Genomic DNA, 26,453 nt, shown 5'->3' with positions numbered 1-26,453 from the left:
GCTCACACGCAGACACGCAAGATAGTTATTGTTTTTGACGCAAGCTACCATCACAGCTAGATAGCTTCGTCGCTTTTCCGTACATGGGCACAATCTTCCAATCGTTCCTCAACAAATGTGACTTTGAGAGATGAATAGATTAAACTTGACAATAGAGAAGCATCTGCTCAAAAAAAAAAAAAAAAGAGACGTACGAACTCACTTGGCGATTTTCTTTCTAATTGCGTAATTAATTGTTGCATCTTGCCGCTAAACACTACCAACGCCATTTCACGCTGTTGTAAAGGCAACATATTCCATGCGCCAAAGATGACTTAAAAAGAAAAGCGTAAAATAAAACGTTTTCCACGGCTGTCGACGTACTACGAACTATATAGCGCTACTTATGAACCGTCGCATTCAATGTGAGCTGGAACACGTTGCCCGTTGTCGAAAGGGCTCTAATACTGCATGGTTGCGCCTGCACACCAAAAAAAAAATTGTTTAATAAATGTAAGCCACTGGAACGGTGTTCTATTCTCCAATTTTTATTACGTCGACGCCGACACGTAATCTTGGGGCCCCTACTACCATGGGTGCATTGTCGCAGCTCATACTGAACGCTACTATACGTTCGAACGTTTAGGTGTACTTAGAGCTGGAATGTTATAGCGGTGACAGTATAAAAGCAAAGACAGCTACTTACGCAGACTCCTTTGAAAAGTACCAAGCTGCCTTCCTCAATTCACAGTTGATGGAAATGTGGAGGTCAGCACGTCTTTAAGATCACAGTGTGGTTTATGCTATGATATTGCCTCTGTGAGTAAATAATTATTGGACGGAAAGCGACAACAAAACATTAACTGGCCTGTCATCACCATTTTGTAGATCTTTTTTTTTCCCAACGCCATAGTTTGGCAACTGTGTCTGGTGGGAAACTCAACTTGGTGTTCTGGGGCTCACGGTAATGAAGCCCGTGCTAGTGACTACAACAGTACTATACGCCACGCGCAAATCGCCGACAACGCCGCCTGTCGCCAAGGCTGCGAAGCGTTGGTGGGCTCAGGCGAGCCCTGTTCCCGTCAGCGCCTATGCGCATGCTGTCGTGTTCGCTTCCTTGATCGTGATTTAACACTTCTGTCAGCCTGCAGCGATGGCTTGAAACAACTGTTGCATAGTTGGGTGCTTTAAAACGACAAAAAAAACTCGGCAGGCACACACTTAGATTCCGGGGCTGCTTCACGAGCAAGAGCGACGGAGGCGGTGGATCGCGGCTGTTCGACGGAGAATATGAGCAATCGCGCTTTGTCTACTGCAGTTTTGGAGCGATTACTATGTTTTTATTTTTTTGCTTGATGTCGCTGCACCGTTAGTGAACGCTTGCACGTTCAAACTTAGATTAATTATATTATGGAGTTTTACTTGCCAAAGCCACAATCTCATCATGAAGCATGCCGTAATAGCAGACTGCGGATATTTGGACCACCTGGGGTTCCTTAACGAGCACCAAAATCTAAATGCTTGGCTGTTTTCGCATTTCGCTGCCATCGAAATGCAGCCGCCGTGGCCGGGATTCGATCCCGCTACCTCGTGCTTAGCAGCCTTACACCATAGCCACTAAGGAACCAAGGCGGGTTGTTTCAACTTGGTTGCCTCGTCTACAGTCCAGAACATGCAATAAACACTAGGTTGTTGTTACTGATGAGACAGGATGCCCCCTTTGAAAAAAAAAAAAAAAAAGATGATGCCAAAAGCTAAGACAGAGAATGCGGAACGATGCTGTGGAGAGAGAAAGAGAGAGAGGAAAGGCAGGGACGTTAACCAGAGGCGAGTTTCCGGTTTACTACTCTGAATTGGGGTGGGTGATATAGGGTTTGTAAAGGTGAAAAAGAGCGAGAAGAGAAAAAAAAGAAAAAAAGAAGAAAAAAGGAAAGCAGGTAACGGAGAAGGCGTTCCAATCACAGGCGTTCACACAGGCCGGTCGATTTCAAGAAGCGCAGTAGCGCTTGCACGGCCTTCTGATGCGATGTTAAGTCGCGTGGATGTAAAATTCTTTCTTCAACTGGTTCAGCCCGACGGAAAGCGACTGTCTCTGCACATTGTACTGCGGGAACTGGCAAAGAACATGACGAATGGCGAAGTTGTGAAGCAATACTGTTTAGACGCTTTGAACAGAGGGCTCCATATTAAAAAGCTGGTCACGGCGCCTTCAAAAAGGCGTCACGCAATCTCCCATGCGTTGCACGGAATCGGTTGTTGCTCTACGTATCGATGGCATTGAAATGCTACCTGTGGCATAGAACATTCGGTGTACGCTCGCCTCAGCTGCATGTTGACTGTACAACCTGGCGTTTGTGAGCGTTAAAGGCTTTTGACAGGGCATTCAATATCGTTTTGAATGCCTCTCATTATTCCTTCGCGGTAATGGGAAACACCTGAACTTCGAAGCCCTGATGTCTGCAACTAATGCAGATGCACTTTACTCCAGCTGAGTGATGCGTTGTGGTCAATTCTGAAACCTTCATAATTCTTTTTTTGTTTTATTTTCTTGCTAGTGGTGTTAGCGAGTGATTGTTCCCTTTCTCTTCTTTTGCATTAAATGGGTCTATATATGTTCATGTTGCTGCACAGTAGTTGTCTCTGACCCGCCGTGGTTGCTCAATGGCTATGGTGTTGGGCTGCTGGGCACGAGGTCGCGGGATCGAATCCCGGCCACGGCGGCTGCATTTCGATGGAGGCGAAATGCTAGAACACCCGTGTACTTAGATTTAGATGCACCTTAAAGAACGCCAGGTGGTCGAAATTTCCGGAGTCCTCCACTACTGCGTGCCTCATAATCAGAAAGTGGTTTTGGCACGTAAAACCCCATAATTAATTAGTAGTTGTCTCTGCTTTGAAAATGATTTCAACATAACACGTGGTTAACAAGAATTATTTAATGACATGCTTTGTATTAGCTTTCAAACTGTTAATATTGTGTAAAAGTACTCTTCTAACTAATATAAAAAGCGCGGCTTTGCCTATTCAGACTCGGGGCGCTACAACAGGCGATAGAACATACGGTTTAATTCTGTATTTGGGTGCGAGGGTGATATAAGTAAATATCGTGGTGACACAAGAAAATAACACAAAATATGAAAGGAATATGCTCTGGACTGACGGACGGAAAATTTTCAGCTATGGCGTCCTCTGATATCTCACTCGCGTGCTCCCGCGAGATCGCCGAAACGCTCTGCTTGTTTAACGAAGGAACATGTGAAATCGATGCTGTGCAGAAAGGGGTAATACGCAAGCATAAAAACAATCAGCCCTTAATTTCCGGAGTCCTATGTATGCTACATTTTTTCAAGCACATCGTGCTGGTTTGCAAGGTTTACCGTAGCTGGCTTCTCACGTGGCCGAGCCTGTACGAACCATGCTTTCGCCAGCGCGACGGCGCTCTCTGAACCTACTATAAAAAATACACGACATGTAAACGAAGCAAGTGTGTGCATGAAGAACGTCGGTTCACGGGCCAACAGATGAAGCCATTAGCGGCCGGGGCGTTATAATGAAAGCGGCATACTAGCGATGAGCTCCATTTCGTAAGGCAAGCTTGTAGATGCTCGTATGCGGCAAACGCTTGGCGCCTAAGGAGACAATGTCGTCCCAGAGAGCCGTGAAGTCGGACACATGTCCACTATTGTACAGTGCGATTTCCTTGCGCACACTGACACCGCAGAAGTAACTATCGGGGATGGGGTCATGCCTGCAGTGGAAGCAGGCGTCTCCGGAACGAGGCCTGCCTGCGGTTCCAACGGCCGCCGCTAGGCGGCTTTCAGTGGCGCCCCCCTATAGGCGCTGCGCATGGCGTATAGCAGTAATACTCGCGATAATGATTGTGGCTGGCAGCACTAGTTGCCAAAGAAGATGTCGGTGGAGAGTATAATGTCACTTACTTCGTAGACGGTGTGCGCTCCGGGCGGTTTGTTTGGCGATGCTCGCACGACTATGAAGACGTGCAGGAAGTGCGACTTGATGCAGGCCGGTGAGAAAAGCGTGTTGTCCGCCTCCAGGAACACCATGCAGACGATGTCGTTGCCGATGTGCCGCTTCTTCTGAAGCTGCGAGGGAGCGCCAAGAAGCGCGTCGCTCCTTATGTCGAACATAGAACGCGTTAGACGGCGTAGACATCGGCTTGATGCCCAATAAAATTTGACTTGATTGATTTGATTGAAAGTTACTCATCCGCAAAATGACCCAGTTCGAGCTCAAGACATACTCCGTTCGACGTAGCGGAACAGCTGCGCGCTACGTGACAATGGACTTACGACACTGGTTACATCAGTTTCGTGTTTTTGTGTGCGTGCGCTGTTTCTTGGCACGGTGCTGTTCAAATCTGTAAAATAGCACCCAGTGGCTGGCAGGTTCAATTCATTCATTCATTCATTCATTCATTCATTCATTTATTCATTCATGAAAAGAAGCGCCGCAGATGACATTTCACGAAAACCCGAAAGCCTTCATTTCATTTTTCATCGATTCAATCTGGAGTAGCATGTTCAGAGAATACTCCAGCCTTCTTTTTTTTAATGAGCCTTTACTCCGGTTTCCCTCCTATTCCTATTTATATACCTGGTACGGTAGATACATAAAGCAACCTATATTACAAAAATATGCGGTGGCTAAGATTTCGCTTTCTTGCATAGGCAAGCAAATAGACGCAAAAAAGTCTCGACTTGTTGGCTGGCAGAGCTTTATAGTTGTTAGTTTCAGAGCGGAGCTTCAGAAACTGCTTTATTGCTATTGGCTTGCGCAGCTGACAGAACGGTAGGCGGATTCTGTTTACTCGCTACTTCCTCTGTTGCTTTCTCATCTTACTATATAATACCCCTCGAATAATAGGACGCACTTTGGGCTGTGACGAATAGTATATAAATACACACCATTCCATCCTTTACTTCCAGACAACCTATCTCACCAGGAGGCCAGTAAACCGGCAAAAAAAAAAAAAGCTTTATTGATCGTACTTTTCGTTGATTCGAGCACTTATCTATTTTTTCCGCCCTTTATTACTTCCACTGTAGCGGTCACGGGGACGCCGGAAATGTACAGGCGCCTCGCTGAGTATCCAGGTCACGTTCCAACCATCTCTGCCTCCAGTCATGTTTTGTTCTTCCGCGCTGTTTCAACCTGCTACTTTTTGATTTTATATACTCCAAGCTAAACCAAGCAAGAACCACTTCTGAGAACACTGACGGTAAGCCTAGGGATGCGTGGTTATAGTCCGTGGAAAATAACCGAAAGAGAGCAAAAAAAGAAAAGAGCACAAGGAACGGCTACCGAGTAAAACTCTCGTGCCGGGGTTGTAGCCAAACAGCCACAGTGACAACATGAACTGGAACCACTCGGCGACGCAACGCGCACAACTTCAGCGTAAGGGCAACACAAAGGAAGCGTCTGTATAGAGCACCCAACAAAGGCAAAAAAAAAAAAGCGCGCCATTCCCTCGGGGACATTTGTTTTCAATTTACGAGCAGGGAAACTGGAAACTCGTCAGAATGCGCGTAAAAAATTCACCGCCCCCGATAAGTGCCCCCTTGGTATAAGGCGCGGCGTAGCTGGTCCTTTCTCTGGGAACGCAGGCGCCGCTTATACGAAGCAATAACAAATAGCAAAAACTTGGATGGGGCGCACGAATCTCCCCGCCGGCATTTCTTGGAGCATGCTCCGCTTGCTTTTAAGATGCGAGCGGAGATCAATTTCCAGGCTACTTACGCTGTTTCACTCGCGGGGCGGCCGGTCTTCAACATTTTGCTTGAGATGAACGTCATGGCGTACGACTGTTCGGAATCGGTTTGCATTTGCATCTTTATAAGCAGTTTGTCACACTTTCCTTGATAGGACGAAAATGGTCAGGCTCTTGCAATTCTACACCGGCAGCTTGTTTTAATTTATTTTGTTGTCTTCAGACACTTCCGCAAATGTTTCGAAATGAGCTGAAAGAAGAACGCATGCACGCACGCAAATACGCACACACGTTTTAGTACCACTGGCCAAACAAGGCTAAGCGCTGTGCTAGTGGGTAGATGATCAACTAGGACAACTACCAAAGACGATTCGCAGGAAATCTACAAAGAGGGCAAAGGGTGAAAGCGTTCATAATGTGTGCTTGTATCTCGTATATGACTCTTTTTCGCTGTTATTTTTGTTTTGTTTTGTTTCGTTTTAGTCGACCTGGTTGAACCCGCGTAGCTAGCAGTTTGGAAGCGGTTTCTGGTGGCGACCGGTTCTCGGAAGAGAATACAAGCCTCATACTGGTCAGCCAGCTGTTTGCCTGCGCGAGACAGTCCATTCGTGCGTTTCGGGGTCCGTGTTTCTGATCTTGCAAGGTCCATCTTTAACTGTACAATGTAACACTATATTCGTGTAAAAGCTACGGCGGCATCACAAGTCTCAGTGTTATGTCGACAAGCGATGGCGGAGGTTGCATTCACTAGTGTGCTGCTCCCGCGTTGTCCCAAATGATGTTCCTTTGTTATTATGGCCATAACGGTGTTAAAAAAACAAAAGATGTATCTTGTGGAAATGCGTTGATTTCTGCCTCGAGTACCAAGACTTTTTCTGTTTTAAATATTAATACGAAACAGTAGATGTTGCAGACAGGCCGCTGCGGGGAGAACTATGGCGCTTCAATAGGCTTTGGTCATGGCTTGCGTCTCACTCACTGCTATAGGCACGTTCTTGAAAAATATAGAGTACACAATTCCTTCAGTACGTGTCTCTCTATATGTATTGCTACGCATACGCCAGGCTTAATCCAGCCAGAAATCGAGGCAACGCTCAACTAGGCTTAAGATGGCAGAAATTACAGTCATAGCGACGACTAAATTCTGAAAGCGCTCAGAACAGCTACGTTCTACATGCCCTTGTCCTCATGCGCTATTTGACGTTTCAAACTTTCACAGTTCGCGCTGGTTAAGTGTGTAGCTTAGTTTTCACGGCTTGGCGAACAGGAATTGTTCACTCGAAGAGACAAGAAAGCCACGAGGCCATTTCTGTCATTGAGTGTAGCGCTTTCTTCCGACGACTGTCAACGTCGGCCTCTCGCTGGCCTGCCTTGTATTCATTTCGAATTCGCAGCAGACCAGTGTGTTTTTTGGCACGGTATTGGCACGGCATTAATATATTTGAACATCTTTATCTAAGATGTTCCATCATCCGTTATTCCGGACATTGACCGCCTAGTGTCGGCTTCTGTCGCTATAGGGTGTTAGGCTTAAGATCCCGCCTTAGGATATTGGTAGGCCTCCACATAAGACGACAGAGAAAAATAAAGTCACGTGGCTACTTTCCTCTCCCTCCATGTTCGCTATTGCTGCTGCTGCACTGACGTGCTGGTAACATTTTTCAAACGAGCACTTCTGCTCTCACTGCCGCGAGCCGCAACTACATTTCGCCCCCGAGATATGCCGCCACTTCTGCACTGACAAAATTGAGCTTGAAGTGAACCCCACTTAATCTACTCTCTGTTCATCAAGATAGCACCAAGGCCACCTTTCTTCAAGTTACCCTAGATTCGGCACTACTTGCCTCTTGCGACTGTGTCTGCCGGGACGTGCGTTCGAGGTAGAAAAACATGAAAATCAAGCCGTTCAAGCCTTATCCACGGATTAGTAGTTTCACAATATTTTTTTCTTTTTGTTTTCCTAGTTTTTCTTAGGTAAGCTTCCGGGATAGACAGCCATTTCCGTGGCCCAACTTACAGTATTTCACTGCAAATAAAGAACAATAAGAAATATATATAGAGAACTTGTCCGAGCTAGGGGGCATATCACTGTCCTTGACACGCATGCACTATACCTTTATTTGCAAAAAAAAAAAAATGAAAGAAAGAAAGAAAGCTAATTTGCTGCCTTGTATGAGATATAGAGAGATGAAGTTTATTGACCCAACAGATCATCATCCGAGGCGTCGTCACTTGTAACTTAATTCTTGAAGGATTAGGTTACAAGTGACACATTTTGTCTGGATATTTTGCCCCCGTGTTGATTATTACGCCCTGCTCATACGCTATTTCTCCATGCTGGAGCGCGAATTCTCCTAGAAGATGGAGTGAATGAACTACAGTAGACGATATGCGAAATTCGTAAGCAGACTTTCCCACGCACCTAACTTTCCATATAACTAATATAGCTGACCTCTCGCTAATAGGCGCACTTGTAGTCAAGATGTGCGCTTCTGAAGGTTGGATGCTGTGAGAAACGAAGTACACCATGGAATAGCAATGTAACGCATACAAATTAAGACACAAGAAGTCAGGTGAACTTACAAACCCGGCGCGTGTTCATGCGCCTTTTTCGTGTTCTCTTCTGTATGCGCTACATTAATATTGCAAGATGCCCCATACCAACAAGCCAGCATTGCAACACTATACAGCAAAGACGGCGGTACCAATGCGCAGGCTGACGCGTGGCGTCCGCCATCTTCGTAAGGTCATACGTGGTGTGTGGAGAAGTGCACGAGCGTGGTTTTTCGCATTGTGTATTCCTCGACACGTAATTCAACGAAGACCCACCTTCTGCGGGTCGTGCTCCTCGTGCGGAAGCATGGTAGAGACGTGAAACATGATCTCGATGCTCTTCCAGGCAGTGTACACGGACTCAGTGCCGGTCAGGTCGTGGACGGTGTCCAGGCCTCCTTTGTACTTGTCGAAACCTGTGCAAAAGCGAATGGTGCATCGTCGACATTTTGAGATAACTTTTACTGCGATAGCAATTATATGGACACTTCAGGAGCATTTTTCCTGTAGCCGTCGCCGTGATGTTCCGTATGAAGGCCAAGGGCGATAACACCGTCGCCGCGCGTCGTATTCTGTATGTGCGGCTGGAAGCACGCGATGGAAGCCGACGCTCGTGGATCAGTCTGGCGCGCGCGGAGGAGGAAAGCGGAGAGCAAACGAACCGTCTTCCTTGCGCGAAAGGCTGTGCGGGAATGGGAGGGAGGGAGGGGAAGTGACGATCGCGGCTCAATCTCGCGGGCGACCGGGAGGAAAGCGGGGAGGCAACACGGTATGGAGGATAAACGGCTTTGGCTCCGCCAACAAGCGCGTACTTTGCACTGCCGCGCGCGCCATATATCGAAAGGTACTATCTGCAGACGGCTCATACCTCTGCGCGCGCTGCGTTCTCGCCGCTCTTGCGCTGAAGCAACAGAAATCATAACGGTCACTTCGCTCGCTGCTGCTGCCGCGCTTGCTCGCACCAGCGTTTCGACAGCGAATGTGCGCGCTCATCGCGTATGGCGCATTTATGTTTGCTTGTGCGTGATGACACCATGTTTGTTAGTTCAGTTGGTAAGCGAGTGTTTCCGAATTCATACGGCCGATAAAACTATTATCGTTACCTCTTGTAGATGTCTACTAATTTACTATTGCAATCGATGCTTCGCCTTCCGGACAAAACTGCGACTTTCTTTCTCTCACTCGTATTTATTCAATTGTATGAACAATCCAGGCACGTTCTCACGGTGAAACTGATGAGAAGTCAAAATCGTTACGTTCCGAGAAATGCGTCAGTCATAAAGACGATATGCGTATAGCCAAGCCCACTGTTCTGAACACTGATGTTAAGAATTCCACAAATCAGAGCATTTCCGCGCCTTTGTTGAGGTCACAGAACCGTATGTTCGTTTGTAATTTTTTTCAATATGAAATACAAACTTCGATACATATTCATCATGTTACACTTCATTCTGAAGGAAGACGCGGCTAGGCGCTGCATTTTATTTCGTAATTGTTTTTTTTTTATCCCTCGCATTTTTTTCTCCCGCTTCGATCGATATGCCTCGGGAGTGGAAGTAGACGGTGACATATTCGCCAGAGTGCCGATGCATTGTGCACCATCGATCCCTGCAGCATTGTCATTCGTTCGCGTCGAAAAGCACCCGAGTCTTTTGTGTCGATTCATGGCTGAGGCTTAGCGAATTTCGCCAGCCTCATGGAAACTGGTATAAAGTACGACTTCAAGCTATTGGGATGCGATGAACCGATCGCTGCCTTTCGAGCTGCGGCGAATGTTTTTATATGCGGCGCGCCATTGTGCAGCGATGAGAACCAGAAGAAAGCAACGGTAGACCGTGAGGCCACGAACCCATTAGAGTTGCACACAAAAGCTTCTGTGGAAAATTGAACGCTTCTGTATGCATGCATCGGCGGTGCGGTGGTTTCAAGCATACGCGAGAACACTGTCGAGAGTATGGTGGTCGACAGAGCCTGCCTGAAGAGTCCTTAGGTCCTGTTACATAGCTGTTAACGGAGAAAATGTAGATGTGCCTAAAGAAAACTTCTATGTGACGTGAAAGCGTAAGGTAATGTAAGGTAATGATATACAAAGAAAGACGGCAGAGAGAAAGAAAGGGCTAGAAGGTCAACAAGATGCGTGTCTGGTTTGTTACCGTCACAGGAGGCAAGAGTTAAGAGTAAAAGTAAAGTTGGGGAGTGACGGTTGCTTGTCCGCTCATTTTTGAGACATCTTATTACTGTTGATTGAGAATGATTCTTCAAGAAAACTTCCATTCTACTTGACATTTATTTATTGGTCATTACGTATTTCAAAGTTGATACTGCTAATACATTTATTAAATCCGGCAACTCTCAATCAATGCCACTGTGTGGGTAGGTGCTGCTGCTCTGAAAGACGTCACCGTCATCATCATCATCATCATCATCATCATCATGTACTAGAAAGAAAGGAGAGGGACCTGCCGTAGTGGCGCGGTGACTTTGGCGTTGCGCTACTAAGCCCGAGGGCACTAAATGAAACCCAGGCTGGGACGGACGCATTTAGAAGGACGTGATATGCAAAAACGTCCGCGTATTGCATTGGGTGCGCGTTAAAAAACCATATGTGGTCAAAATTCATCCGGAGTCCCACACTACGGCATGCCTCTTAATCATATCGTGGTTTTGGCATGTAAAACACCAGATGGTATTTTAATTTTATTGCGAGGGCAATTATATAGACACTTCAGGCGTATTTCTACACTCGCCGTCACTGTGATGTTCCGTATAAAGTCCAAGGGCAATAACACCGTTGCCGCGCGTTATTTGCGTAAGTGCGAGTGAAAGCTTCCGAAGGAAGTTGACGATCGCGGATCAATCCGGCGCGCGCTGAGGAGGAAAGCGGAGGGCAAAGCGGAGTCTTCCGTCGCGCGAAAAGCCGTGGGGGGATGGGCGGGAGTTGGGGGCGTCGTTGTTCTGCGACAGCAACTGAGTATTTCGCGACCGGGCTAAGGGGAATGGACGATCGCGGCTCAATGTTGCGCGCGATAGGGAGGAATGTGGGGAGGCAGTGCGGTAGGGAGGGGCGCGGCTTCGACTTCGCCAACAAGTGTGTACTTTGCACGGTCGGGCGCGGTTGCGCGCGACGTATCTTGAAAGGGATCTACAGACGGCTCACACCTTTGTGCGCGCTGTGTTCTCGCCGCTCTTGCGTTGAAGCGCTAGACAGCACGAAGGTCACTTCGCTCGCTGCTGCTGCCGCGATTTCTCACACTGGTGTTTTGGAAACGAGTGTCCGCGCTCATCGAGTGTGATGTGTCCATATTTGCTTGTGCGCGCGGATAGGATGTTTGTTAATTCAAATAGTAAGCAGATGTTTCCGCGTTTATATGTCCGATAAAAGTATTATCCTTACTTCGTATAGCTGTCTACTAATTTGCTATCGCAATCAATGCTTCTCCTTTTGGGCGAAGCTGAGACTTTTTTTAGAGAGGAGGGGATAAATGAAAGGCAGGGAAGTTAAACCAAGAGTGAGCCCGATTGGTTACCACTCACATGCGAAGTGGAAAGGGGAGAAAAATAATAAGCGTAGGAGGTAAAAGATCTGAGTTAATGCGAAAATAGTCGCCTGCGTACTGCAATACACGGAGTTGTTCCACAAATTGCCTCTCAGTTATCCTGACTTCAGCAAGTGATGTACTATAGTAATACGAACTTGCTCTAAGCTTGGTGGCTAAAATGCCTACTATATTAAATATAAGCTAAAGAAACTGCTACATAAGACAACGATATAGGTCGCAAGAATAATGAAAGCCTTTCACAAGGATCGCTCTTTACGTGTACAAACATAATAAGAACACGAAGTAGCAGATATGCACATACGATGCGTAATTTAGGGTCGGCACACGACTTATTATGGGCTGCTCATACTGAAATGATTACTTGAGAGCACATCTATTCCATGTTTTCATGCAGCCACTTATGACGTTAGGCATACCTCTGACGTGTCAGCGATGACACCAAATTTGGTGCTGTTTTCATTGCGTTCAGAGCCTTGACCAAGCTGGGTGCCGACTTCAAGAACTATGGTCAGCAAATACACTTATGCGCGGCGCGTTTTAGAGCACTGTGATCTCGACGCGCCAAAGGGAAGTCACATGTGTATACTTTTTCATACTGCATGGGCTTTCTTTGTGACGCGGAAAAAGATTGTTGCACAGCGAATAAGAAGTTAGAAAGCGCTGAATCAGACGTTTCCTAGCACGTTCGAGAACTTTCTTGCGGGAAGTTTTCACTAAATATAAGCCTTTTGAAGATGAATAATAAATTTTCACTCAAAGGGAATATCCATAATTCTGCAAGGATGCTTCCCTGCCCATATCGTTGACCCACAGATGATGGCGGACGCTGCCTTATATAGAAGTGAAACTGAAGCAGGAGTGCCCGATCTAATGCCTCTGGCCTTGTCCTCGACACCAGAATGACATTTCTTTATAACCTTGTCTAATGTTGGCTGGGGCGTGGTGTATATAGGTTGCTCAGTCTCATTTACATTTATTGAATACTATAAATATGTGAAGAGCTATGATGAAGGGGGCAGCCTTCAGTATGCAATGCGTTTTATTTATTTTCTCTTTTTTTGCTGCCTCATACAGCATCGTATATTTTGCTGTCTCATACAGCGTCGTAGAATAAATGGTGTATTTAGCGTGTGCGGATCATAAAGCTTCTAGTTAAGCTGTACGTTCTAGGAGAAAAAGAAAAATACCATAAAAAGCGCACCTTTGAAGTATTTCGGAGTGAGTGTTTTTATTTCACACGCGGCGATAAGTCAATTTTGCATATTCTGCGCCACTGATGCTTCGTCGAGGCAAATCTGACGGCTTCCACTGAGCAGACACCCGAAATTAGCTTTAAGGTGACTGCAAACGCTGAATAAACATAGATTGTGAGGACTTCGTATTTCTGCCAATGATTTTTTTCTTAGCATGCGTAATACTACCTTGAAAACAGAACAGGTGACTTGTTAGGAAAGTAGATTTTTTTGTTTCCTAAGCCCCACTGCTTTTTCACATTTGGTTTTCATATATTTCGTCATCTTTTTTTACTTGTTCTGTCAAAGCCTTCTACAAGTAAGTTACTTTCCTTTAAAAAAAAAACAAAACAAAAAGAAAACCTGAGGATCCGTCCCATTTTCTGGTTTCCCTCACACGTGTCTCAAAGATAATCTTACGTACCTACATAATTTTAAGTTTACGCCCGACCTACTTTTCCCTTGAAATTTTTACTTGAACATATCTTCGCTCAATATTCTGGTATTATGTGTTTCGCTATTTCTGTTGGTTATCGTCTTGTGTTCCCTTTTTTCTTTGTTTCTTATTTTTTTCCTTTCCATGGGAGCCTTCGCGTGTGACGACTTCAAGGTATAACGTCGATGGAAAGATAAAATGTACGGTTCACCGAAAGCGTTTCCAGATTGGATGGGATTAGCTCACAGGGCTGCCGCATGCAAAGTATGTTTCGAAATCGCGGTGCGCTTGAGAGCATTATTAAATCTCGTAAGTAAAGGCGCTGCTCGGGTTTAGAGAGGAATATAGGAAGGCAGGGATGTTAACTCGGGTTGAAAGAACCGTACTAATGGGGACGTGCGCCCCAATTTGCATAGCGGTGGCGACACAATTATAGGTTTAGTGGCAGTAACGTTTCACGAAGCATATAAAGGTCTCTGCTGATCGCATAGCATTTATAGACCGCAGTATTGGCTGCGACTTCTTTCTTCAAGCTTTCATTAAACGCGTGAATTTGCGTAGGTGATGCTGTCGTGAGGGCAGGAGACGGTTGAGTACCTGATGCTATCGTGAGAACTGGAGCAACGTTGCCGCTCATCGCATACGTCACGAGAAGATGGCATCATATCAACGATGACCAGCAACATGTTCCAAATACCAAGCATGTGGTGACGCTGCGCCAGCGTTACTCAGTTAGGTGGGGTGCTGGAAACGCGCACAGGCTGTGATAGGGCGCGCTTTAGCTGATTTGAAGTTCTTCGAAAACATGCACTTGGTAAGAAGCGTCAGGCCACAAAGCACAGGTGAACTAGCAGCGCGAAATCACACAATACAGCTAAAGTCATCTCCTTGTAAAAAGAAAATCAAAAGAAAATTGAAAAAGCTTGGAGACGTCACCAGGGCCATTCGTTTGCTTCAATTTCTTGCTTGTATTGGAGAGGAAGACGAAGTGCTTCTCCCGTGGAACACATCTTTCAGGCGGAATTATTGGCAATTGTATTAGCTTTACGCAAATTATCACCATCTAAATCATTAGCCATAATCTTCAATGATCTCCTGTCTGTCTGTTCTTCACTAACCACACCCAAATTGGCAGAATAATTACGAACTTTCTAATCACTTCTTCGAAGACACTTACATCTCATTCGTTTATTGTGGGTGCCAGGCCAAAAAGGTCTAGCCTCAAACGAATATGCAGATATACACGCAGTAGCACCCTACGATGGTCCTATAATTCCCATTTTACCTCCGTCAGCTTTCACCACTGCGGCGCGATTCAGAAAATATACCGTTACAAATAAGTTCACACAATCATCATTGGCAACATCTGATTTCCCGCATCTAAGTTTTCCTTAAAACAACAAATGATGCTCCTCTGGAAAAATTGAAGTAAGGATTACAAGACTACGGTGCCGAGTCCCCCCGTTGAACTTTTACCTCCACAGGTCTGGTCGGGCTATATATCGCCTTTGTGCCTTTTACGCAGTGAGATTAAGTCTCTGGAACACTTTCTTTTGACATGTTGCCGTTTCATTATTCAACGGAAACGATTTTTAGAAGAACCCTTCCAAAAGTTTGGCTTTAATTTGACTCTTCCTGTAACGCTTTCTTTTGGGGACTACCGCGCTGGGTTACAGTCATAGGAACGTTAGAGAGATGAGACAAAACGAATTGCATGTTAGAATTCTTCTAAATATTTATAATCTTCACAATATTAAGAAAATCTAGGTAATTGATTAATCATACCTGTAACAGTAGACACTTTAAATCCATTTGTAATATACTTATTTCACTTCACCCTAATCTATAAAAAAAAAAATGCTGACAGTTCCTTCACCGCCCGATTCATGGCCGATCCCCCAGAGTGGGTTGCGCCATTTCACTAGGGAACAAGAACAAAAACAAGAGCACATCTCGCCCGTCACTGTGCTTTTCTGGACTTCTCGCTACACTGATGGGGTCTACCACCCCCTATATCGCGGTGATAGATGTACAACATCCCGAGGCCCCTCCCGGTTCCCATTCAACCGCGGACATCGCTTCGAGGAAGCGACAAATCACATCGAGCGATAGCGAGGACACAGAGCTGTACTCCGCATCAGGTGATAAGACCTCGGAAGACAGCTTCAGACCTGTTCTGCACTGCAACGCCAAACGAAGAATTACTAACTCATCTTCGGCGTCAAGCGAGGCCTCAACGATGGCCTCACTCCATCCTGTTTGTGCCACAGAACGCTACTGACAACCTACGCGTCCTCAACAGGCAAGCAATCTCCGTGTATCTAGAAAACACTGTGCAGAACGAGATCAAGGATGTCAGGATAAACACTAGGAAAAACATGCTGGCAGTCAATGTGGTGAACCCGAGCGCACTGAACACATTACAACATGTAACGCAGTAGGGTAACATCAAGGACCGATCCATCGTGCCAGCGAATGGGGCCACAATACCAGGAGTCATCTATGACATTGACATTGCAATACTTAACGCAGACCTCCCAGTTCTCATAAAACCAATAAGTAAACACAACGTCATTGTGCGCGTTCTTTGCCTCGGTAACACGCGTTGTGTGAGGATAACGTTCAAAGGTGACTGTTTTCCCTCCTCGTAAAGGTTGGCCACTTTCGCCACAAGGCTCGACCATTTATTTAAAGAACAATTCAATCCTTCAACTGTCAGAAGATTGGCCATTTAAAGGGTGTATGCTGAAATTCCGCACTGTGCCCTCGATGCGCCGAACCCCACTCAGAAGACAACTGCCGCACAACCACGTTGAAGTGTCTTAACTGTCAGAGTGATCCCTGCGCCTTTTCCAAAGATTGTCCCCAGATCAATAAAGGGATCTCTATCCTCAAACAAATGGTGAGAAACAGTTCTACCAGTGAAGAGGCTGCTGAGAAAGTCCGGCGAAGACGACATCACTATCGAAGGTCCTCACGATGGAAAATATCAACTATTCAAGAAAAGTCGACTCGTCAAGCAGCACCGTCAGCGAAAGTTTCCAGCACCCCAAACACCGATTTTAGAAGGGAGAAAACTGCCAGATCTCTCTGTACAAAGGAATGGCCGCCATATACGCGTACACGACCGGAAAACGAGCCACAGCTGAAGCCGCCCCCAGTACGGCAAGCTACTGCACCCAAGGAGTCGCGGAAAGTAGATGAGCAAGTAGTAGCTGTTTCTAGGCCTTTTTTGAATGCCATTTGCGTGTTGCTAAACAACATGCACACACCGTCTGCCAGAAGTGCGGTTCAAGTACTGGACGCTCTGTGTCCGGTGCTAGCAACCCTTGAGTACATCATGGCTCCTCAGCCACTGTCTTTCAGGGATGAGGTCCAAAAAGTAGCTATTTTTCAGTGGTATGTCCACGGGCTCATAGCGCGCATTTCGGATTGCCGTCGCTTCGTGTACGCTAATATGTTTCCCATTATCGTCATTTACGAGCCGAAGTTATCGTACACGATCAGGCTTTCCGGATATGAATCGTTTATGTTGTCAACTGTTGGTGAAAACACTAAGGTTTTGGTGTTTATTCGCCGTGACCTCGCTTACATTCACCAGCCTGTGCCACCTAATGATGATAATCAATATATATATGCCTAATAGTAAAGAAGAATTTTACCTTTACTGTTGTGGGCGCCTACCTATCTCCGTCAAGTCGATTTGGTCAGAAAAGTCTACGAGACATCCTGTCCTCAACTCCCGATCAGTGAGTCATTAATGGAGACTTCAACGCCGATTGTACGCTCTGGGGAAGTTCGAAGATCAATGCGAGAGTCAGAGGTCTGGTATCTTTCACCTCCGGTAATGATCTTTGGCTGTTGAATGATGGAAATCCTACGTTTCTACGCGGCTCCACATACAGCAGCTGTCTTGGCGTTTGTCTTACGAAGTCTTGTCAGACGTGCTGGGTGGTTTGCGCACATAGAGACGCACGGAAGCGACCATAACCCCACGTACATCAAGATCAGAGGATTGTCTCCTTCCAAAATAGAGATACGATCCAAAGAGTGGACCTGACTAGATTTCAGTCTACCATGGAAGAACACTGCGAAGCCAATCCATCTTTAGACTTGGAAGAGGCAATCAAAAGCGCGGTGCAAGACACTATGCGTACTCTCACATGCTTTTCGATACTGACGGAATTTGATGTGAAAATAGAATGACTTCGAGCAATCCGATGACGTGCTCAACGAAGATACCGACGTACGAAGACGATGGACGATCTACGGACCGCCAGACGCACGCAAAAGGAGATCCAGCGCCGCTTAGACAAGCTCGAATTGCAACGTTGGACTGCTTTCTGTGAGTCGCTAGATCCACGTAAGCCTTTATAGCGACTATGGAGAACGGTGTGAGGTCTCCGGACACCGCCCGTACAGCGGTCCCCATTCAAGGCTCTAGCCTTCTCTCAAAAGAGACCGGAGATTGACGTGGCAGAGGAGTTCTGCACTAGATTATACGGCCAACTCACAGCTCCCAACATTCCACCGCCTTCGAGTAGTTGTCCGCGACCACGTGATCACCGCATAGATCTGCCATTCTCAATCACCGCACTTAAGGCAGCGTTAGCTTTGTGAGGCCGTACATCAGCGCCAGGGCCTGATGGCATTTCCTACCGAGCTCTGTGACACCTGGGTCAGCGAACAAGAGTTGTTCTCCGTAGGATGTACAATGAATCTTGGCGAGATGGTACGCTACCCGGAAGCTGGAAGACAAGTCGCCATTTTCCACTGCTGAAGCCTGGCAAGTCACCGTTGGAAGTCACATCATACCGCCCGATCGCTTTGGCCAGTTATGTGGGCAAAGTAATGGAGGGGATGGTGCCAGGACACGTGGAGTGGTACTTGGGGTATCGCAACACCTACCCGTATGCCATGGCGGGCTTTCGACGTAGTCGATCATCGATCGATTGTTCCTTGACGTCAAAGGGGCGTATGACAACGCTACGCATGAACTCATGTTCTCTGCTCTCGAAGAGGTAGGAGTCGGTGGTCGGATGTTTCAATAGATACGCAGCTATCTCTCCATACGATACTTTTTTTGTAAGCACCGAGGAAGGACATACTTCTCTACATTCTAGCTACCGGGGCATTTCCCAGGGCGGTATACTTAGCCCTTTGCTATTTAATCTAACCCTAATTGTTCTCCTTGAGCACGTGCCACGCACAGTCAGGCTATCAATGTGCGCGGATGAAATCTGCATATGGACGTCTGCAGTAACACGCCTACAGCTGCGAGCGAGAATTCAGAGAGCTGCCACCCAAACTGCTATCTACCTCCGTAATCGAGGCCTGGAAATTTCCTCCGAGAAATGCACACTAGTGCCATTTACGCGCGAACCGATGACAAACTGCAGCGTAATAATAAATGGCCAAAGAATACCATATGTCTGATCTTACAAGTTTCTAGGTGTCATAATCTACAGGGACTTGTCATGGAGCCCTCATGCATCATACGACAGAGAAGCGGTTGACAGGCATCTGCCACCTGTTTAAGTTTTTCACTGGCAAGACTTGGGGAATGTCGACAAGTCCTATTCTACAACTATACACGGTGATTTTTCTCGGCTTTCTGTGGTACAGCTCGCCAGCAATAACCAACACAGGCAAAACAAATCTAAGCACAATACAAAGTGTCCAGGGACAAGCGCTCCGGATTTGTCTAGGCCTGCCTCGGAGTGCATCAACAGTGGCTGCTATAGTAATCACTAGAGACCACCTTGTCAAGGCCCGCATCGAAATTGAAGCGCTGAGGACCCATAAAAGGCATGTTACCAGGACTCCTCGCCACCATCTACCCTCTCTACCAGGGAACAGACTACGCACCTCTTTCACTCAAACAATAACCACACATGGTGAATCAGTGACAGCTTGTTTCACTCTTCTGCGAGACCTTCGATTACTCCATCGTGCCTCGCTGAGCCAAAAATCAACCTGACCATACCTGGCATCACAGAAAAAGCCAATCTATCATCACCAGCCCTTAAACAACTCACGTTACTGCTTTTGAACGAGAACTACCGTAACACTACACATTACACTGATGTATCCGCCCTGCCAAGCAGCTCCGCTGCGGCAATCGTGATACCAGCGAAAGTTACAACCATCAAATTTAAGGCGACTCACACGACATCAACGTCGGCAGCAGAGCTCCTTACCGCCCTTCATTACATCGCTGATGTATCGTCACATAAGTGGACGATCTTCTGCCATTCAAAGGCGGCACTGCAGTTCTACACTGTGACATTTTACAACGTGGACCGCACGAAGAGCTAGTAAGTCGGATTATAGAGACCATATAAGTGATGCACCATATAAGTGATGCAGGCCATGAAATAACTTTCCAATGGCTTCCAAGTCACTGCGGGATTATCGGCTACGAACGGGCCTATGAAGCTGCCCATGAAGCCCATACTGGGGACCACTATGCAGCAATACCACTTTCTAGACATGGTGCCAGTGCACCACGTCGCAATGGAATGAGCCACTTTTCAGAAATTCCCGACTATACATTGCCATGCCATGTGTTAGCATGAACTGTTAAAAGTTAAAAGTTCGGACTAAGCTTTGCTTTTGTGCTACGGGCCCAAGTTTATGGAACCTCCAAGGTCGATCCAAATGTGTCGCGACGCTTAGGGTGAAACGCGGTACAGAACCAATAGTCACTGACATCAGCAAAGAGTGTTGTGCGAGCAATGAATGAAGCGCGACTACGTGAGGAGGGAACAAACATTGAGAAAGAAAAATCGTTTGTTAATTGAAACAAGGCACATTTTGATATCATTCAACGATAATAAAATTCATAATCAATGTTATATACGTGTGCCGATGAAAGAAAATACAACTATGTTTTACTTTATCATAAACAAAAAATACCTGTTTTTCAGCGCCCGCTATGCAAGGGAGCGTTCACGCCGCTATAAATTGCGATACACTACAGCTCTAAAGGCGTGCTGGTAAAGTTCACCTGCTATTATACGCCCCCTTCACATGTTTTCTTGTTTTGGCTGTGAACATTTGTCTGAATTCTGGTGGCGCGATGTTTGTCAGGTGTGTTTAATCGTTGTCTCTACGCTTCATGTGGCTGCCCTGCAAGATGGGCTTGGCGTCTGACGATGCGACCAGCATTCAACACCCAAAGCTTTCTTTGGTCGGCAAAGAGACGATGTTCTGTGCATGAATGCGATTTTGACACCCGTACGATTGACGTTATCCTGCCCAACTTTGAGCGCAAAAAGCTCGAAACACCTATCGAATCGAATTACAGAACATTTGAAGATAGAGCTCTAGATTTCGCGCTTTTGGCAATGAAAATTACGTCACTTCTGTTTTTAATGAATATGGCGTCACATTATTTTTTGTTGTGCTGGAAGTGTTTCCTTGTCACACAGATTCTGCTAAGCCCCGTGAACCGTCAATGAACCGCCATGTTTTGAACGTATGGGCTCCTATGTAAGCTTCGCTAATAAGTATAGTCACCTTGGAATGTACCTGTCAACAGATGTCAGTCACACCCCTCATAGATAATAATAACTGCTCTTTTAAGAAGGCCCAACGCGCTCAGATTCACCAGCATCACCAACATATAAGAACAGGCTTGTTAGTAATCCAATTAGCAGGCACGCCATGCCACATAATCGTGCAGGTGGAGCAGCGGGTAGGCTTGTGTGTTGTATACTTTGCTACGCACATGCAATCGATATTATGTAAGGTAACAGGGTTACGTGCGGCGGCAAACACTAAATACGGTTCATTGACTGCTCTGAGGGAGCTGTGTATGTGACATTCCCTCATTCCCGCGAACGGAGGTACATGGAACAAATCAGCATATACGTGAAAGTGTGGCTGGAAGAACATATTCTGAAGGTAAATAAAGGCAGAAGGGCTCTATTTGCCCTGCCGTGCACTCAATGTGGTTACGTTTCACAGTCCCAAGATACGAGTGTTATAGGCAGACATAACAATGATTACACAAGATTAATTATAGACGCAGTAGCCATAGCTATAGAGATGGCGGCGTGAGCAAACCTTCGATTGCCCTTTAAAAAAAAGAATTGTCATACCTGGGTAGTGCGGAATGCAATGTTCCTTTGTTGATGTTCAGTTGATTTGTTGCCTTTTCAATCGTACGATTCCAGGTAGTGTTTTTTATAATATTTGATCAAATGTATTTCGAATGGCAGTCATGCGTTCAATTATTTGTGTATATCTATTACTAAAACTGAAATCAAATCTTCAGTTAGAAGTCAGCGATTCCATCTGTCCCTGTTATTCGTCCTTCGTCATTTCGTGCGTTGTAGTCGCTTCAATAAACAGCTTGGAAACTCCTGCAGCACAACTAAATCTCATAGGTGCCTAAAGTAAGCACTCAGAGCAGTCTTTTTGTTTGTTTCTGTATTAATGCTTGAACTCAGGTAAACAAAAAAAACTTGGCATTTGCTGAATGAAACCATGGCCGGGTCCTCCACTATTTGTTTTCTATTTGACTGGCACAAAAAGGAATGTACGTTTAACTATCTAACACGCACACACACACACACACACACACACACACACACACACACACACACACACACACACACACACACACACACACACACACACACACACACACACACACACACACACACACACACACACACACACACACACACGCACACGCACGCACGCACACACACACACACACACACACACACGCGTGTTGCCCTTGTCCTCGTTATCGATCCCTAATTGAAAGATATATATGTAGATATATGTTTCGCTTGTCCTCGTTATCCATCCTTAATTGAAACAAAAATCGATAGTGCCAGTACTGATTGGGTCTGGGACAACGAACGGTTCACCATCAAAATACAGGCAAAGGCCTTTATAAAGGTGGGCTTAGGAAATCCAAAATATTTAGTTCTACAGATCACTTGGTTAAGCTCACGCAACGTACCGTACCGCTCACAATCGAGCACGCTAAGCAATTTCAACTGAAAAATAAATAAATTACACTTCACGTAAGATCAATGCAAGAGAAATTTAGTGAAAGAAGTTGCAAGTGTTTTGTGCACATTTCGTCTAACGCAATATGCGACTGCAGCCTACCTTACTGCGTCGTGGTTCATGGTACGTGCCGCGGTAAAACGCGGTATTTACGCGAGGTAAAGCTATAGACCATCGAATGCCGCTATCGCCTCCTCTGCAGTCGAAATTGTTGCTTCATCTGCAGACTCTTCATTACTACGGTGTTCTTAGACATTTGCCCCCTATGCACTCTACATGGCCTCGAAGACGTTGTCGTTCGTCACTTATGATTACATCTCCGCCTCGTCATTAACTGCGGCGTGTTCATCCGTCGTTGCAACCGCTGGTATGCTATAACAAGTAGCGCACGAAGTGAGTGATTCCTACAGCAGTGCAACTGGACAGTATAACACTCGCTGGAATCGGCACGCTCGCCGAGTGCGTTGCTAGCGCTGCCGTAATCACCAGGGCAGAACGCAGCCCAGAGGCGTTTGCGGAGGGCACTGACGGCACTGTTATACATGGCGTTCATCGTGAGGCAGCAGATAAGCTGTCGAGGACGCCTGCGCTCCTTCGCTGAACAGGCAAGTTCGTTGTAGTGGTCTCCACTCTACAGACGTTCACAATACGTGCGAAAGATAGGAATTCCGGCGGGACATAAATATTCATTTGTTATACAGGTCAGTTCACTGTAGAGGCATTCGTTTTAGAGGCGTTCGCCTGTATTAAAAAAAAAAAAAAGCTTCAGTGGTTGCTTTTCGTGCTGAAGTTTGTTTATTCCGGAAGGTTTTGCTTGAGGCATGGTGTTTCCTCGAGGAAACTGGACATTTAGGAGTCTGGACACCTCTCTCATGAATAGACACGAGGGAGTTGGTAACGCGTAGAAGACTAGACTAATTTCGGAGCTTTGTGTCACAGGGTTGGCGGGCCAAGACGACCTCATGCGAACAAGCGCAAGCCGCAGCTTCGCTTCTTGTTCCGCCTCGCTGTGCACCTAGTTTTGTTTCCCTGTCTCGCGCTGCGATTCCGGATGATGATGATGAAGTGGATAACATGACTATACATTTCATTTTTCTTGAGCTACGCTTAAAGGTGGAGCTACGGGCGGCGTAACTGGCTTTTGCAGTTGCTAGCAAGTTCGGCAAAGATAAATCCGACTGCGGCCATCCTTCTTCTCTTCTCCTTCGTGCAAAAAGGCGGATTTCACTGGATTTAATAATTAAAGAAGTGTACAGCTGTTCTTCTAAAACGCTTTGGAGCCCATGCTGTCAGGCACTCATGAAAGAATACAAATACAGGGGAGTGCAGTTGCACTCTTTCTTTCTTTCTTTCTTTCTTTTGCTTTCTCTTTATGAAAACAACAAAAAGGCAAGACAGGAACATGCTCTTGCCGTTCTTCAACGCCCACTTGATGCAAATGCTTAGCGAACTTGCTATTTATTGGCGACACAATTGTGCCCTGGCTGACGTTTCTCCTCGGACCAGAAAAGCGACGAGCTCTGTTTTAGATTCAGGCAGCTGGCGGAGACCGGGGACGTGAGAAGGCGAGCCTCTACCGTTAGCGAATCCAAGAGGAGGTGGTCGTCTGACCAGCCAGAAATACGTTTGCGTGTGTTGTCACGATCATACTTTCTGTCTACCACACGTTTTCTCCTGTTACTTTTTTTCTGTATACTTCTTTTCCTTTATCCAGAGCGTGGCTCGTGTGCTAAGCCGTTTGCCAGAAATGACCATGTGGTCTACCGGTATAGTGCTTCGGCCGGCGCAGGAGAAGTACAACTCAAGACAAGGCAGGACAAAGATCGGCAAGAAGAACGAAAGTTATTATCTCTACGCTTTATTCACGACACATTGTTCTTCCTGTGTAGCTTTCTCTCAGAAACCATTGACGTCCGGTCGCCATGGAAACTAGTGCTCGATCCTCTCTGTTTTTCTTAGATGTTACGCTTCGTGGGTCTCCCCTTCTTGCTTCTTACGTCCATCTGTCGGTTTTCCACGCCGCTAGCACCGAGACAGCTGTGCCATTGCTGCTTGCAAGCCCTGTTTTTCCGGCTCATTGCCGTCCTCCCAATTTTCCTTCTGTTATGCAAGCTTCATTTAAAAGTTATATTGCCACTCCGTGTGTGTTTGTGTGTGTGTGTGTGTGTGTGTTATGTATTCCTGCGCATGGACGGAAAGCCCCTTCTTTTCGTACTTTCGTGAATAATCTCTTGTGGCAAGCTAGTCGAGCTTCTGTTATCCTTCGAGGCTTCGGTGCCTTCCAGCGTCATTCTACGATTACCCCACAAAAGGAAATGGTCTAAAATGGAATACCCGTCGTTCACTGCTATTCATCCACGTATCAATCTTGCGACTTCGTATCTTTAGTCTAGGAGAGTCGCGTGCACTGGTCTTATCTTATCGTCCTAGCTTGGGCGATCCTTTAGAAACCCAAGCGCAATATTCGGCGTTCCATCCCCCTTTCATGCCGCATTCTACATTGACACGCATAACTTTAACAAGCGAATGGCTTTTGCGCTCGGGTTATATCATAAACGGAGCTTCTATGGCCTCCAAATTTGATGTGCCTTCGTCGCTCCAGATGCCGCTGACGACAGCTGAAACGTTTAGTTTCGTCATCCTTTTTCGACATTGAGATTGTGTAAGCTTGTTTCCTTCTAAGCGCTTTAAGAACTTTTTCGAATCTTTTTTTTTCTTTTATTTTGTTCTCGTCTCTATGTGGTACGGCAACTGATACCTTGTGAGCAAACAAATGTTATGTGAACATTATGTGTTATGTGAACTCTTACCACCCATTTTGTTGATTTTGACGTAGGTTTAACTGTTAGCGTAGGGAAAAAGAAGGTGCATATCTGGCAGTGATGTTTGTGTTCTTTTCGAATGTTTGAACTGTCGTTCGGCGTTTCAGAAGCTTGATGCAATTTTTTCAAAGACTATTCCAATTCTGCCAAGTGCGTTTGAAATCGGCGTAGTTGTTGCTACACTTAGAACTCGTAAACGTATCACCACGTTGCGTTACTCAGCGAATACTAGAAATTGGAGTATTGGTCATGGAAGTGTCTCCAGTTCTTGTCATAAAAAGCGTAGAGCGTACCAATGCGTGCACTGCACGATCTCCTTGGAAACCCAGAAATACCCATTGTAACAGCGTCTCTCAAGAGATCCATGAATGGAAGACACCCTCTTTTAGAACATCATCGAAGCATACGTACAGTTAACGAAGAATACTATGACGAAATATTTTCCAAGCAAACGCAGCAATTTAGTCCGGCTAGAACCTTACGCAATATGCAAATGAACAAGTCCGTGCCGCATCACCTCTTCGGGATGCTTAAGTGTGACCAAATCGCCCCGCCCGCTATTGTTCGCAGAAATAAAGTTTGAATAGTGCTTTACTTTCTTTTCTCGAATTATTGACAGATCAAGTGATTCTGTCGTAAATTAGAATTTAGAACTGGTGTAAGAAAAGTCAAGTTATTACCAATAATTTCTCTATAGGGAGCACCGCGCAGCAGAGAACGGGTACTACTGTCATGCAAACGTACGCATTTACCATTTTATTATACAGTATGAAAATAAAATTGAAGGCTGCGATGCTGATAATTCGAGCTACTATATCTTTTACCTTCATTTCACTGACCAAACGTGATATTTTGTTCAGAAATCTCTGCCCTCTTCGTTTTAATATAAACGTAGATACTTTCTGCAGATCGGCCGCAGTGCTATATTCGGCCCTAGCCTGATAGAAAATAACTTGGTGCTCGGTGCCTGTTCCAGTCTACTTATGCGCCTTGACGTCATCCTCGCCCCGATTTGGGACGTTTCATGACCATAATAGCGAAATTGTAACTTGTGACGCGCGTGGCTAGAGTGGAAATAACTAAGCGTCACGCTACGTTTTTCCTTTTTATTTT

At 46.0% G+C, this 26,453-nt stretch overlaps 1 protein-coding gene and 1 long non-coding RNA gene across 4 annotated transcripts in view; one reads left to right on the top strand and one right to left on the bottom strand.

Moving 5' to 3' along the window:
- The window catches only part of LOC129385064 (uncharacterized), a 310,225-nt gene that overhangs the window by 54,177 nt on the left and 229,595 nt on the right, over positions 1–26,453 (top strand). The window lies entirely within an intron of this gene.
- rsh (Rap GTPase activating protein radish) overlaps positions 1–26,453 on the bottom strand; it is a 213,812-nt gene that overhangs the window by 50,638 nt on the left and 136,721 nt on the right. For all 3 annotated transcript variants that reach the window (XM_055070981.2, XM_050178536.3, XM_055070980.2), the window contains exons 7-8: positions 8,537–8,676; positions 3,918–4,082 (exon numbers count right to left, since the gene is read on the bottom strand). In XM_055070981.2, coding sequence (XP_054926956.1) covers positions 3,918–4,082; positions 8,537–8,676 — 305 coding nt within the window. The remainder of the gene's footprint in view (positions 1–3,917; positions 4,083–8,536; positions 8,677–26,453) is intronic.

This window comes from Dermacentor andersoni, chromosome 5, assembly GCF_023375885.2.
Source record: "Dermacentor andersoni chromosome 5, qqDerAnde1_hic_scaffold, whole genome shotgun sequence".
In the NCBI taxonomy this organism is placed as follows: domain Eukaryota; kingdom Metazoa; phylum Arthropoda; class Arachnida; order Ixodida; family Ixodidae; genus Dermacentor; species Dermacentor andersoni.
This window is presented reverse-complemented; position numbering and strand designations above follow the sequence as displayed.